This window comes from Nestor notabilis, unplaced genomic scaffold (assembly GCF_000696875.1).
Source record: "Nestor notabilis isolate BGI_N333 unplaced genomic scaffold, ASM69687v1 scaffold25511, whole genome shotgun sequence".
Classification (NCBI taxonomy): Eukaryota; Metazoa; Chordata; class Aves; order Psittaciformes; family Psittacidae; genus Nestor; species Nestor notabilis.
Window position 1 is genome coordinate 14,750 of NW_009913724.1, and position 14,573 is coordinate 29,322.

General features: G+C 44.7%; 2 protein-coding genes across 2 annotated transcripts in view; one reads left to right on the forward strand and one right to left on the reverse strand.

The window, feature by feature from the left end:
* The window catches only part of HNF1A (HNF1 homeobox A), a 15,340-nt gene extending 6,698 nt beyond the window's left edge, over positions 1–8,642 (forward strand). The window contains exons 2-10 of the mRNA XM_010023335.1: positions 555–754; positions 2,110–2,296; positions 2,615–2,853; positions 3,605–3,762; positions 5,488–5,689; positions 6,935–7,126; positions 7,397–7,518; positions 7,805–7,946; positions 8,515–8,642. Coding sequence (XP_010021637.1) covers positions 555–754; positions 2,110–2,296; positions 2,615–2,853; positions 3,605–3,762; positions 5,488–5,689; positions 6,935–7,126; positions 7,397–7,518; positions 7,805–7,946; positions 8,515–8,642 — 1,570 coding nt within the window. The remainder of the gene's footprint in view (positions 1–554; positions 755–2,109; positions 2,297–2,614; positions 2,854–3,604; positions 3,763–5,487; positions 5,690–6,934; positions 7,127–7,396; positions 7,519–7,804; positions 7,947–8,514) is intronic.
* A 2,807-nt stretch (positions 8,643–11,449) lies between these two features.
* On the reverse strand, positions 11,450–14,305 carry LOC104412580 (chromosome unknown open reading frame, human C12orf43; the record flags this gene model as incomplete). The annotated part of the gene is made up of 5 exons (XM_010023336.1): positions 11,450–11,807; positions 12,188–12,278; positions 12,589–12,662; positions 13,333–13,431; positions 14,254–14,305. Coding segments are annotated over 5 exons (674 nt in total), but the record flags the coding sequence as incomplete, so codon positions are not given.
* Between the last annotated feature and the right edge of the window lie 268 nt (positions 14,306–14,573).

Sequence of the window (14,573 nt, forward strand, 5' to 3'; positions counted from 1 at the left end):
GTATGGTCAATTCTGGAAAAGAGATCTGTAGTCAGAAAAAATCCAACTGAATACTGAAATGCAACATCACTTCCCTCCTCATACCATTTCTCACTAGTAGCAAAAGTGCTTTACGTTCACATTACTTTCCAGCAGAGAGGTCCATTCAGTGCTCATGTCACTGGTCAGCACTTTCTGTCATTTACAGATTACAATTGCCTAGACAGAACAGAACTGGGAACTTTCGTTGATAACCAAAGATCACCCTTCTAAGGGGAGATCCAAGTACCCACAGAGACAGTTTAAAGGAAGCTAGTGCTACATCTTTTGCACTTCATCTCTAATACCATGCAGTTTTTACCCTGAATGCAGAGTCAAAACTGAACAAAGTACCACACTGGGGAACAGCTTTCCCTTACGCAGCCAGTTAACACTCTGGCCTCTCCAAATGCAATGGTGGTGACTGACATGCAAGGCGCATCTCAGAAGTAACAGTGCACTTCCTTGGAATCCAGGTTTGCCAAGTGCAGGTGTTAGATCTTCCTCTTCTGAGAATTGTTTTCTGCTCCTTCCAGAGAGGATCCCTGGCGAGTAGCAAAGATGGTGAAATCCTACCTCCAGCAGCACAACATCCCTCAACGTGAGGTGGTGGACACTACTGGTCTGAACCAGTCTCACCTCTCACAACACCTCAACAAGGGCACTCCCATGAAGACCCAAAAAAGAGCAGCCCTCTACACCTGGTATGTCCGCAAGCAGCGAGAGGTGGCCCAGCGTAAGTATGGCAACAACTGCTCTCCTGTTTCAGCTTCATAAAGGCCTCTGCTTTCCCTTACTAATCGTTACTCCCTATTTTTATCAAGGAAAAATGGGAAGAAAAGCCACTTTTAGCAGGAAGTGGTGAGGTGAACCAAAAGCACTCCCTCATGGAGCAGCGTGCAGTCACCCACCCCAGCCACTGTTTGGCTAAAGAGAAACAAACTTATAGTCTCCATTTGCCATTAGAGTTCTACACCCATCCTCAGACTAAAGCAGTGTAGTGGACAAATAAGAGAGAATTTCTGCCCAAGAACTAAGCTTCTGCAATTTCAGCTAAAGCAACGGTTGCTGTAGCTGCAGAAAGCAGCAGGCTGCTACATCCACTGTGAAAAACCACTGTGGGCCATCAACTCATGCCTTCTAAGCTCCTTCATTACAGGCACCCACTGGGACCCATCCCTGCAGCATGCACTTCTATACTCACGAGCCTGCCTGGAATCTGTCTTTCTTAATTTTGTATTGGTGGGTTGCAAGTAAAATTGAGACATTTGGCCTTTGGATGGTTTTGGAAGCAGGACTCCAGTCATGGGTCACAACAACCCAATGCAACACTACATGGGATTGGGGAAGAGTGGCTGGAAAGCTGCCAGGAGGAAAAGGACCTGGGGGTGTTGGTCAACAGCCATCTGAATGTGAGTCAGCTTGTGCCCAGGTGGCCAAGAAGGCCAGCAGCATCCTGGCTTGTATCAGAAATAGTGTGGCCAGTAGGACCAGGGAGGTGATCATCCCCAGGTACTCGGCACTGGTGATGCTGCACCTCAAACACTGTGCTCAGCTTTGGGCCCCTCACCACAAGGACATTGAGCTGCTGGAGTGTGTCCAAAGAAGGGCAACAAAGCTGGTGAAGGGTCTAGAGAACAAGTCCTCTTATGAGGACTGGCTGAGGGAACTGGGGTTGTTTAGCCTGGAGAGAAGGACATACAGATGTGGCATTTAGGGACATGGTTTAGTGGTGAATTTAGCAGTGCTGGGTTAATGGCTGGACTTGATCTTAAAGGTCTTCACCAACCTAAACAATTCTATGACTATGCTTACTCTAAAAAGTCAGCTGCACTTGCCTTCACTACTCCAAGGTGTGAGCAGAAACACAACACATGCAAGAGAAAGGATGGGTAAATGTCCTGCTAGGAACACCTTATCAGTTTTAGCAGATTATGGAACTTTATTTCCACCCCATTTCAATTTAACTCTCCATCTTGAAGGAGATATTCTTCAAGGGTAAGCTTCATTGGGCCTGATAGGCACCCAAATAGGTGGAACTATTGGAAATGCTTCCAGGAAGCAAATTCCCTTGTCTCTTTGTGCCTGCAGAATTCACACATGCTGGGCAGGGTATCCTGACAGAGGAGCCCATGGGAGATGACCTGCCCACCAAGAAGGGAAGAAGAAACCGCTTTAAGTGGGGTCCTGCTTCACAACAGATCCTGTTCCAAGCCTATGAGAGGCAGAAAAACCCCAGCAAAGAAGAGAGAGAGGCACTAGTGGAAGAATGCAACAGGTAAAGAGGAGTGTCTGGCTTTGAGAAAGAGAGGCAGATCAGGCCCTCTCTCATCTTGGTGTTTGCTAGTGCCCACGAGAGGCAGGCGAACGGTACAGCAGTGGATTTCACCACTGACACCAGCCACATCTGAATGAAATGCCACAACTGAGCATTCACTGTCCACAAAGGATCAGTAACGCCTCATTGTCTTGCTATACCTGGCAGGCTCCTTCCATGCAGTGTGCCAGACCACAGCCACTTTGGGGCTGCGCACTTACTCTGTCTCTCTGACTAAGCCTGGCTCAGCAAGGCTCTTCTTGTGCTTTTCCCCAACAGAGCAGAGTGTATCCAGAGAGGTGTTTCCCCTTCTCAGGCCCAGGGACTGGGCTCGAACCTGGTGACAGAGGTCAGAGTTTACAACTGGTTTGCCAATCGCAGGAAGGAGGAGGCTTTCCGGCACAAGCTGGCCATGGACACCTTCAGTGGACCACAGCCCACCTCTGCTCCCCCTCTAACTCCTCACAACTCTTCCTCCCTCCAGCCACCATCTGCTCTCTCACCCAGTAAAGTTCAAGGTAAGAAACGACCAGAAGGAGATATAAAAGAGGAATGGGTGAACCTCCTCAAACTCAAGCCACCAAAGCTATCTCCAAGTCCATCCCTTTAGGAGGTGAATCTACAGATATTAAAACCAGACTTGCTACAAGGGAAGAGCACTGGTGACAGAGAGACCATGTCTCTGAGTGAGGAGAGCAGCTCATTAGCAAGGGTGACAAAGTTCAGTAACAAAACTCAATCAAATCTACTCACTTAACCTATGCCACGCTGCACTCCCTCCCTCCTGGCAGGCAGTAATCCCCTTTCAAAGGGTCATCCACTGGCTGCAGTCTCAAGTCAGCTTTGTATCCTTTCATTCACATGTGGACCCCCTATTCTTTCCCATACATACCAAGCACCATCAGACTCTGAGTTTTCAGGCCCCAGGAAAGATTTTTCTCCATCCAAAATGATCAGAGCTTTTTCAGCTGCTTAGGCCAGCACTGGTAATTGCTCTCACTCTGGGAAAAAATATCTCGCTGAGACTCTCCTCTCCATGCCCACATCCAGAAGAGTGTTTTTTAGTTAACCCTGCTTGTTCCCTGCAGCACACACAGCCATACCTTAAAGTCAGTGAAAAGCCAGGGCATGGTGGCAAGAATGCCTTTTTCCTGGTTCCCCTTGTCTCCGCCTCAAGCATCTGAAGGCAAGAGCCTGCAAAGGAAACTGAATTTGGCACTTGCTAAATTGTCATTTGTGACAACCACTTTCCCTCCTGTTGTGATGCAGGAGTGAGGTACAACCAGCAGCCAGCCAGTGAAGCAGAGTCCTCCAGCAGCAACCACCATGGGAACAGCTCCATGGTGACCACCCAAACTATCTTACATCAAGTTTCTCCCCCTGGACTGGAGCCCAGCCAGAACCTACTGAGCACAGACACTAAGCTGGTAAGTGATGTGTACTTAAGTTCTGTTGACTGGAGGATCTCGGGTCTTCTGCCTGTGGTCACAATATGGACTATTCAGAAGTAGTTTTTCCTAGAATACCATTAATACCACCTTTTTATAGAGAATATTACATAGCCACTTTGCACTGACCATGTAACACTAGCGGTCCTGAGATACATGTGCCCTCTAGACTGCACGTGAGAGTTCCTTATGATCAATCAAAACAGTCTATTCTGAAAAAAACAGAGCTCTGGGTAAGACATAATTTCCTTCCTCCCAGGAAACCCTGTTCTCCTTTCCCCAGTGAGATTCTCATCTCGTCTCCAACTCCCACTTGAACTCTACACATCTCAAGATAGTTGACCAGACACCAATAGGATTAACAAACCAGAGACCTGTACTTACATCTATCTTGCGTGCAAAGATTAAGCCAAACAGCCTGTACGCTGCACATGTACTGGATATCTAGGCTGTAGCAATCTGCCTTCTCAAGGCAAATCTCCTTTTGAGATTTGACAGCACCTTTTCCCACATAAGTGGCAATGAACCACTAGAACTACATGAGTGAGCATTTTCAGTTTGCACATGTTCCCTTGCTTACAGGGAAATGGTAGAAGTTAGCATTAGTGCACACTGGCCTGAGGTAAAGTTAAGTTCACTATAAATAAGTACGATTTAAATCTCCTCAATCACTCACTTTGATGGCTTTCTGGTCTCTTCCTGAGGAAAACAAAAGTCTTTCATGAGATGCTGAAAATCTTCTACAGCTGTCTTCCAAAACTGGTATCAAGGTGACTTGTTCCACTGTTTAACCTGTTGGTCCTTAGTCATACTAAAGATTCCTTACAGCTTTTTATCTGAGAGTAGAAAATAAAATACATAATATAAAGCACTGAACTTTCTCCATCAACCAAATTATCAGAATGGTTTTTTGCTGTTCCACAGAACTTCAACTACAGGTCTCTCAAAGGCCTTGCAAACTCAAAATCCCATTAAAGCACAGACATGGGTTACATGGTTCATTTTAGAGGCTGAGAGAACAGTTAAGTTATTAAATTACTCAGTGACTCACGGACAGACTGAATCACCAGAACACACAAGCACAGAACAGTCCTGTTGTATCTAACAGGTACTCTTCCTGTGTAACAGCAGGGAACTGCCAGGTAATGTGGCCTGAAGAACTTCCTGCATGAGAAAAAAGGCCAAGGAAATTTTTCAGCAACTCCTTTAAAAATCTCAATCTGAAAACTCACTGCCCACTAAAACACTTGCTGGGAGAAAGGAAAATTACAGGCATTTCTCAGAGGAAAAGGTGAACAAGAAAAGAACTCCTGGATTCTGGGCTGAACTCTGCAAAGAATTACAAATTACTGTGGAAAATTACCTGAGCCTTTTAATTTATTTGAGCATCATCCTCTACCCTCAGTTATAAAACAGAAGATAAACTTGCCCCATAGAGAATGCAGGGGGACTAATGCACTTCTTGTTTGTAAAACCCTTCCCATTTCTTAAGTGTCAGAGAACTAAACCAGCAAGGACTTACTCTTAGTATTCCAACAGCTGAGCTTTGCTAGTTAACTGGTGAGCACAGGGAAACTGCAGGCAAGCAAATGTGAAGTCTTCCTGATTCACAAGGGGTCAGGGCAGGCAGGCAGAGGGAGAAGGACATCTATCCCAGCTTTGGGACTCAACCTGCTGGCATTTCCGTGTTCCCCTTTCACACAGGTCTCAGCTTCCGGAGGAACCCTCCCTCCTGTCAGCACCCTGACTGCCCTGCACAGCCTAGAGCAAAATCCACATCCTCTGAGCCAGCAAACTCAGAACCTGATCATGGCATCGCTGCCGGGTGTTATGGCAATTGGAGCTGGCGAGACCTCATCCCTAGCACCAGCATTCACCAACACAGGTGCCTCAACCCTGGTGATAGGTGAGTAGTGTTCTGTAATGACTCTGCTTACCAGGATTCAAATAAAAAGCTACCTGTAATTTACAGAATTACCTGCCTCATTTTCAGAGACAAAGCCACTAAGTTGGCAGTGATACACAACCGGGAAAATTGTCACAAACACTAAGGCTCTTCAGCAGCAGATGTTCCTTATTCATGTTAGAATTAAGTTACATACAAACCCACATCTTAGACCAAAGAACTTTTGCAATCTATTCCTATGTCAATGTTTTGGTTTGCTGCTCTGCATCTTCCCAAATGTAAATGTAATACTTCCTTAGAACTACGCAAATTGAAGCATGTTCATCGTGCTTGAAAGACAAAACATCCTGTTGTACTTCCCACAAAGAGCAGCATATGCCTTTGGAATCTTTTTTTTTTAATTCTATTTTCACTATGACAGCTTTTCTGGACCTGTAGGAGATTTCATTCCAAGACTAGTTTACTGCCAAAGGACATCTCATTAGATAAAGCAAAATAAAATGTATGATCTCCTCTCACACATTTTTCCCAGGAAGAGGCCTTATTTTATTCCATGGTGGCAGCTGTGAACTAATTTCCATTTCCTCATTTATACCCAAAATTATGATATAGATTCTAATTCTGTGCAAGAAAAGAAAAACTGGCGATTCCCACAGAGTGGAAATGTCTCAGTGCTGGACAGATTTGCTGATTTACAGGAACAGGGTCTGGGCAGTTGTGGGAAATGAGCGTGAAACCTTCTACCTCTTTCTCACTGGTCCAAATTCCATAATTGGGCAGCCCAAGCAATATGAGCTTAAATTCCATTCCATGTGTCAGGACAGCTACAGCATAGTGTTCTCATAGCTTCATAAAGAGAATACATTAACTGGATGTTGAGATGATGCTATGAGTTTACATCTGAGCAAGGTCTTCCCAATGGAACTCCCTATCAGGTTACCACTAAACTGGTAAAAGTGATCTGTACTGGTACATAAGGATGTACAAAGGAATAAACACTGGAAATCAGAGGTGGTTTTATGGTACCTGTCTGCATTGTACAATTTGCACACTCCCACTTTATTTTCAGATGCATGAAAACTATTATTAATCACAGATAACAAACAGAACACCTGAAAAGCAGGATCTGTAATCATCCTGTGACAATAGGCCTGCAACGATGACTACTTCAGATTACCCTACTGCAGAGCTGCCACACTCCTCCCACAGTGTGTGATGCTATTGTCATCAGTCCTTGTTTTTCAGGCCTGGCCTCAACCCAGCCCCAGAGCGTACCTGTAATAAACAGCATGGGGAGCAGCCTCACTACCCTGCAGCCCGTCCAGTTCTCCCAGCAACTGCATCCATCCTACCAGCAGCCCCTCATGCAGCAAGTCCAGAGCCACATCAACCAGAGCCCCTTCATGGCTACCATGGCCCAGATACAGAACCCTCATGGTAAGAATGTGAGCTCATCTGCTCAAGCAAACAACAAGATAATACTCTGTTCTGGAGCATTTGCTGGGTCCTTGGGCTTGCAGAACTCTACTTTCCTATTATTGCTGCTCTAATGATATTATTTTTCTGTTTCATTCATCTCCCTGTCCCTCCACTCCCACTGTTTCAGAGACGAAAGAGCAGGTCCAAGGCATGAGGAGAACAACTCAGCCAAACTAGTCTCATGCAAAGCTCCAGCATCCACATGATCTTGTTTTCTTTCATGCACAGCTCTCTACGGCCCCAAGTCTGAAGTGGCCCAATACACACATACAGGCCTCTTACCACAAACCATGGTGATAACAGATACAGCCAATCTCAGCGCCCTGACTAACCTGACACCAACCAAACAGGTAACAGCCTTTAGCCTTTTCCCACCTTCGAACTGTACCAGTCTGCAGGTAGCTCCTGGCTTGTCAGAGATGTTTTGGGTGTGTAGCCTATGCAATCCCAGTGGGATGATCTTTCTTATCTCCTCATCTTGCTGGTACCAGCAGCGATACTGGAGGCATTAAGAGTAAGCCCTTCACTGCATCACCAAGAAGGATTTAATCTCCTTGGAAACGGCACCTGCTCACTCTCCTCTCCTGCTTGTTAGAACAGATGTAGAAACCAGGCACTTAACTTTCTTTTCTCTAGGCATTCACACCTGACTCGGAGACCCACACAGAGTCTGAGATGCACCCACCAGTGTCACAGGCCCCAACGATACATTTACAGAACCAAGACACAACCATCCAGCACCTTCAGCCAGGCCCTCGCCTCACCTCAAGCCCTGCTGGTAAGCGCAGCAGCCACTACCTTAAACCACGTATTGCTTAGTTTCTTTTGCTAACACTGTAAAAATCCACTTAGAAAAAGGTAACTGGGGCTCATGGTTCTCTTACAGGGCTCTAACAGTGTCTTGGGGGTGTGTGAATGCTGGTACAAGGAAATGATTCAGAGCGTGGTCTGCAAAAGGCCAGCATGGAAATGGGACCCTTCTTCAGAATCTAGAGAGGAAGCTAACCTCATCAACAAAATCACTGTCCATGAATATCCAGTCTTGTGGGCAGTTTTTAGGACTGAAAAGCCCAAGAACCCCTCATGAAAAGACTCCAGTTGGAGCTTCCCAGTTCTAAGGGAAGAACTAGGACATGAACAATTAACTAGAACCCTCAAAACTGAAGGCTGTCACTCTCAGTGTTTTCAGGCTAGCTGTGGACCGAAGCTAGGCACATAACAGCACACAAAATAGAAAGTTATGTCCCTATGCCAGGAGAGTTCAGTCATGCTGGAAATGTAAGTGTGCACACATAAGGGGACTACAGTGAGAATGTGTACTTAACTTTTGCCTGTGCCTTTGACAGTGTCCTCCAGCAGCCTGGTGCTGTACCAAAGCTCTGACTCCACCAACAGCCACAGTCAGCTGCTGCCATCCACTCACAATGTCATCGAGACCTTCATCTCCACGCAGATGGCATCCTCCACTCAGTAATCATGACAACTAGCTCAAGGGTCACAGCCATGACCCACCTGTCAGGTCCAGCTCCAACTGTGTTTGCCACCATTGTCAATGCTGCCTTCCGCAGGAAGAAAAGGCTGCTGCACTCAGCCGACCTCCAGCCCCCCACTGCCTCATACAAATCACTTACTCAGCTGCCTCCATAAAAGATGTCCCAGGCTCGAGACAGAAGCCATGGAAAGGTGATGCTGGCACTAAAATCCACTGCCTCCCAAAAACCCAAGCAAACCCAAACCCCAGCAGTCAACCTAAAATGACCAGACATCCTGCTCCAGAAGGATTCAAGATAGGGATCTGAATGCAATATTGCAAAAATGCCAGGGCATGGATGGGACTTTCAGTGTGCTCAGCCTTCATCAAGCTGGCTCCGTACAAACCTGCCAAGACCAGACTAAGCCATGCAGGAAAAAGCGAAGCTGAGCTGCCAAAGAAGGGATGCTCTAAGGAAGCACCAATGGGAACTTTGAGAAATAATAGCACCTTGGAGGCAAGAGTGAAAGAACCTGGTTCCTGACAGTGCAGTGAAAACCATCATGAAACAGGTTCAGGAATGGCTTGGTGCAAACTTCTCAGTATGGGATCACTGACTTCAAGCTACAAATCCTTTAATTAACTACAAAAATACCAAACATTCTCAGTTAAAAATGACCTGCTCTAAAATCATGCTATCCTAGTGGAAACAGCTTGGTTATTTTTGATATAGCTCTGCTTTGTTTTAAATGCAGAAATTAAAGTTTAACAGCAGCAAGGAGATTCCAGTTCTTTGCATTATCCATGTGGATTTTCGTGTGTCTTGTTGAATGAGCTGAGGGTGTCATTCTCCACCAGTCCCTGACACTGCACACATGTCCCCATGCTCCACAAAGAGCACTGGTTCCTTCACTTGTTCTCTATAGAGATGTCAGCTTTGCTTTAAAGAACACAGTTCATTCTTAGCTTCTCTGTAGGCTAAATTCTGTAGTTCTTGATATGCAAATAATTACCATGGGTTCTAAGAGTCTCACTCGCACTAAGTTAAGGTTTTTAGCCCTATAGATCTACTTGTATAATTCCTCTCCTAATTATTCTTCTCTATTTACTCTCAATGTGCACATCACTGATATGTCACTAGCCAGACATGAAAAAAAGCCTCAATTAATGTTTTTGTGTTTGTGACCAAAACAAAGCTATTCTTTCAACTGTGAAATGGATGAAACCCCTCAAAACCAGAATGTGCTCAAGACTCTGAAAAGGTTAAGAGAATGTCTAAAGAAAAAGCCCAACAGTGAACTCTTCCGTTACCATACCTGGAAATCTCAAAATTGAAGCTGTCCATTACAGTTTTTAATGATAAGAGCCCTTTCTAGATATCATCAGCCACCAAAGACTAATTTCAGTAACTAGAGTCTGAGGAATTTTATCCTAGAACTATTTCCCAATCTCACACACGCATCAGTTGCAAATACATAAAACTTCCAGTTAGCTTAAAAATAATCATCATAAAACAAGTCAAAAGGTAATGTTTAGATCACTGTGTATTTGCAACCCCAGGCGGTAGCTTCAGTATACTTAAGTTTTAACTGCCCATAAGGCAAGTGACTTCTGCTGGCACATTCAGTTAGATTACAAGCCGATTTTCCACTTAGCTTCACCATTTTTGGATGCCAACTGTGTTTTCTCAAGTAAAAAGCAGCAAGGATCTTACAGTAGAAAAGAAGATATCTTGGGTTTTCCTATGCTCAAAAAGCAACTTCTATTTCAAATTCTCTACTCTGGCTTTCTGGTCTCCTGAATAGGGCCAGTAAGTTAGAGCTACTGAAATCCAACAATCTTAAAAGCAAAAGTGTATTTATCCAATAACAGGTCATTTCCTGAAATACCAGAACTCAAGTATAAACAGACTAAGAGCCATACTCAAAACTACCAAACCCCACTGCATGTCAGACAGACAGAAGTCATAAGCAGCTAAAACAAAAGACTGAAACACAGTGACTTTTAACTTAGGCTTAAGTCCTTCCTATAGCAATTTCATAGCATTGATCACCAAGCAACTAATGAGCCATCTTCAGCCGCCTTTATCTCTGCTGGGGGAGCCGTCTGAATACAGCAAGAAAGCCACTGTTGAACAAAACCTGCCAAATTAAGTAACAGTGTATTAGAATTTAATAACAACAAATGCCATGAAAAAACTACACATGAAAAGAAATTGACAGACACAACTTGAACAGAACTACTTCTATAGGTGAAATAAGTTCACTGCATACTCTGCTTATAGGCAGGGCACCCTGGAGAGGCGCAGATTACAGAAGGATTAGTAACGTGGCAGGTTTCAACAACAGATTGTTGTGATGATCACAGGGAAAAAAAATAAGGGGGCCCTGATACATGACAGGATGTTTTTGATAAATGAGTCTCCCACAGGCTTGGAGCTATTCTTAGTAGGCATCTAGGAGGAGGCAAAGAGAAAAAGGAGTTGATCACCTGTTGCCATGTAAACCAAATTCAATTTATCATTTGATTTCTCCAGGACACAAGGTTTGATTTCATAATGTGAAGGAACAGACCAGGAGGGATGCAGCTATGATTATAGCTTTCTGTCACACCAGTGAGAACAATGTTCCCTTCCCCAAGCGACACCAACCACATAGGAAGTCACTCAATTAGACTCTCAGGCCACTGAGCTTTTAGAACAGAAGCTTTGCCAATTCATTCTCTTCCATCTGCAGCAACTCTTGTTGTCAGGGTTTGTTCCCAGCATCCTTCATCCATCACATTCACCTGCTGTTTCCACAGCAAAAGCCTCATTCTTTTTTTCTCTTCTTCTTTTTCTTCTTCAAAGCTCCTGGCAACACCAAGTTCTCTGGATGACTGCAGTCCTGGCTCTCATGCTGTCCATTTGCAGACACCAACTGTGGCAAATCTTTGTAGATCTGATCACACTCTGCTGGGTCTATTATTTTCTCCTGAATATTGTTCTCTCCCCTAATTTTTGCTTTCTTCTTCTTCTTCTTCTTTTTCTGTCTGTGTTCTACATAACCCCGACTCTGATCCTGGCTGGAATCCTGGCACAGTGCAGGAAAAGCACTTTGCTTCATAATGTCTGTGGCTGACACAGCAGCCTCTTGGTACCTTTGCCACTCTTGGTCACTGTCCATCTCACTGGAAAGGCAGCAAAATTAAAGGAAGATATGTTAAACTTCTGCCTTGAATTCAGCCAAAGCACAGACAGAACAATCTGAGAACACCTGATAAACACCCAGTGGCTCTGGGACTCCAATAGCTTCAATTAGCATTGAACCAGTCTGAAGGCTGACATGTTCTTTACACAAACTAGGAGGGGAAAGAACATGCCTCACAAACACTTCTAGTTCCCCAGCACTAAAAAAACAAACAAAAAGAATCTGCCCTAGTCAAATGGAGGAGTCAAATACACACTTCTTAAGCTCTTCAGCTTCCTATTCCCTTGTGAGAGTCCCAGCTGCCTCTGAAAGGTGGGATGCAATTGTACTTTGTGAGCAAAGGAGCTAACACTACCTCACCTGGAGCTAGATGGCTGTCTCCTCCTCGCTGCAGGGCAAGGCTCTGATTTCCCACAGTCTCCTGGGACAGAGGAGGAGAAGAGGCGAAACCCTAGAACATGTAAGGGGGAATTTTAGCCACGGTACAAAACAGAAGTGAAAGCAATCAACAGCAATCTCCCTGGGAAGCCTCACTGCTGTTACTGTAATGCTGTAGTGTTTGACAGCAATTATTTGAGACTATCTGGGAGGACTTAGGGCACAGAGATCACAGCTTCAAACTAATACAAACATCAATGGAATTCTTCTATTGTAAATGCTTATTAGGCAGTTGGGTGTAAAACCACCAATGGACAAGATCTGTCTCACATATTTAACTAACAACGTCACAAAACAGCCACCATGGCTGTGACTAAACTCACCATCATCTGCAGAGTCAGACTGTTGCCCAGAAGTTTGTGAGGGTCCTGATGAGTCCTTCAGGACAGTGATGAAACTAAACAGAAAACCCCAGTCAGGGCTTGGACAGGTTTGTGCAAACTGAGCTAAAGTTGGGTATTCCCAGGAAACAGGCCTATAGGGAGATGTTACACAGCATCTCACTTTTTAATTAGTGAAGCTGTTTCAACTCCCTGCTTTCAGGGCAGACTGTTCCTTCTGTCCTGAGCAACACATGCCACAGGAATAACTTAAAAGCAGAGTTTCTAAAGACAACATTAAACACCAGGAATTCTGGTTCTCCAGGCCCATGCTGACACAATAAAGACAGTGGCAGCCCAGTTGGAGGCATACTGGCAGCACAACCCTGAATGACGTATTGGTTTAGGTCATAAGAATAAATATAAGATTCTCACACCAGCCTTTACATGATGCAGATGCTAAGGCACCCAAATTCTGCCTCTTCCTCCCCACAACATACTCGCTGCAGAGGCAAATAGAGACAGGCAGTGGGAGTCTTTTACCGGGGACCACAGCACATGGGCCAGGTTAGTGCATAGAATACTGGAAATTTGCATTAAATACAAGAATTAAGAAGAAAACAAGAGAAATAGTTTCTCCTCAATATCCAGGCTGCACTCAGATCTTTAATTTCCTGGACTTAGCATACAAAAGCATCAGTGTAGTTGGCTCATAAATCATGGTCGTCCAGTGTCACATGCCAACACCTGTCTAGCATTGCTCCCAGTTTCTTTGCTACATGTGCTCTGAACTCTGGTGTTGTCTGCAGCTCATTTCCATCCTCTTCATGACCGTTCAACTCATGCCTGTTTAAAATAAGAATAATGATTATCTCTTTCAAGGTAAATAACATGTGGTGCTCTCACCCAAACAAGAGACAAGGGATGCAAAATTTCCTACCCTCTAGTAATTAATTCATACTTGATAGGGAAGACTGCTAAGAAAGATGGGAAATAGCTCAGGAGTAACAGTTCAGTTTCCAAGAGAGCTAAACGTTATTAACCCATCTCTATCATAGTTGGATGACTCCTCTTATTGAAATAGCCAACAAAAGCAAACAAATCATGTCAGGACATCCCTTCTCTTGCATGTAGTTCCTGTGTATATTGCCATAATTTATACAAACCCTGTCCCAGGAGAGAGGGTTTTACTAAGCTGCCTGGCTGACAGCTTTTGAAATTGAGCTTACAGAAATGCTGCAGACTTAGATAGGACAGCAGCCCCTCTGCTCCAAGGCTGCTGGGTCATTTCCAGCTGATGAGTGCTTGCCTTTGCAATTGCACTGTTTTTCAAAGAAAACCTGGGTTTATATACATGCAACTGTACTAATTCCTTCACGGGACACTTGCAGAGTTGGGAGGTTTCCGACAGTTGGAACTAATGCTGTAACTGACAGTGGTGGGAAGTTTTCAACTTCTATATTTCCCTGCTGCTAAAGGGATGAGAAATGCACTTAAAAAAAAATTATTAACAACTATCAGATTCAAGCATAATTTCAGATTCTGGCTGGACTAATTCCCAAAATAGTAGGAAGTATCCCGAGGTGTTAACTGTAAGTAGCACAAATACAACATAGATTAGCTTTCTTCTGCAGTGAAACATAAGCCTGAAAACAGGAGTTAAAATACCTTAGGCTAGGCTGAGCAGGCTGTGGCTGTAACCCATCCTTTTTAAAGCCACCTAGCAAAGGAAGAATAAAGGCAAGTTTAAAAGAGCAGCGGCAAAGACCTCTTTAACCCCCTTTCTGGCACATGTGAGTTTATAGCACAAAGAATCACTGTAGTGAAATATTGTGGTAAAACAGTTACGAGTGAAAGGGGAACTCGCCACCGGCCAGGCTGTAGCAGATATCTTCCCGGGAAGCGGCTGGGGCTCTGCCCCGGCAGGAGGCCGCGCATCGCCGGGCCGGGCCGAACCCCCTTTCAGGACCCCTCTCGGCTCCCTTGGG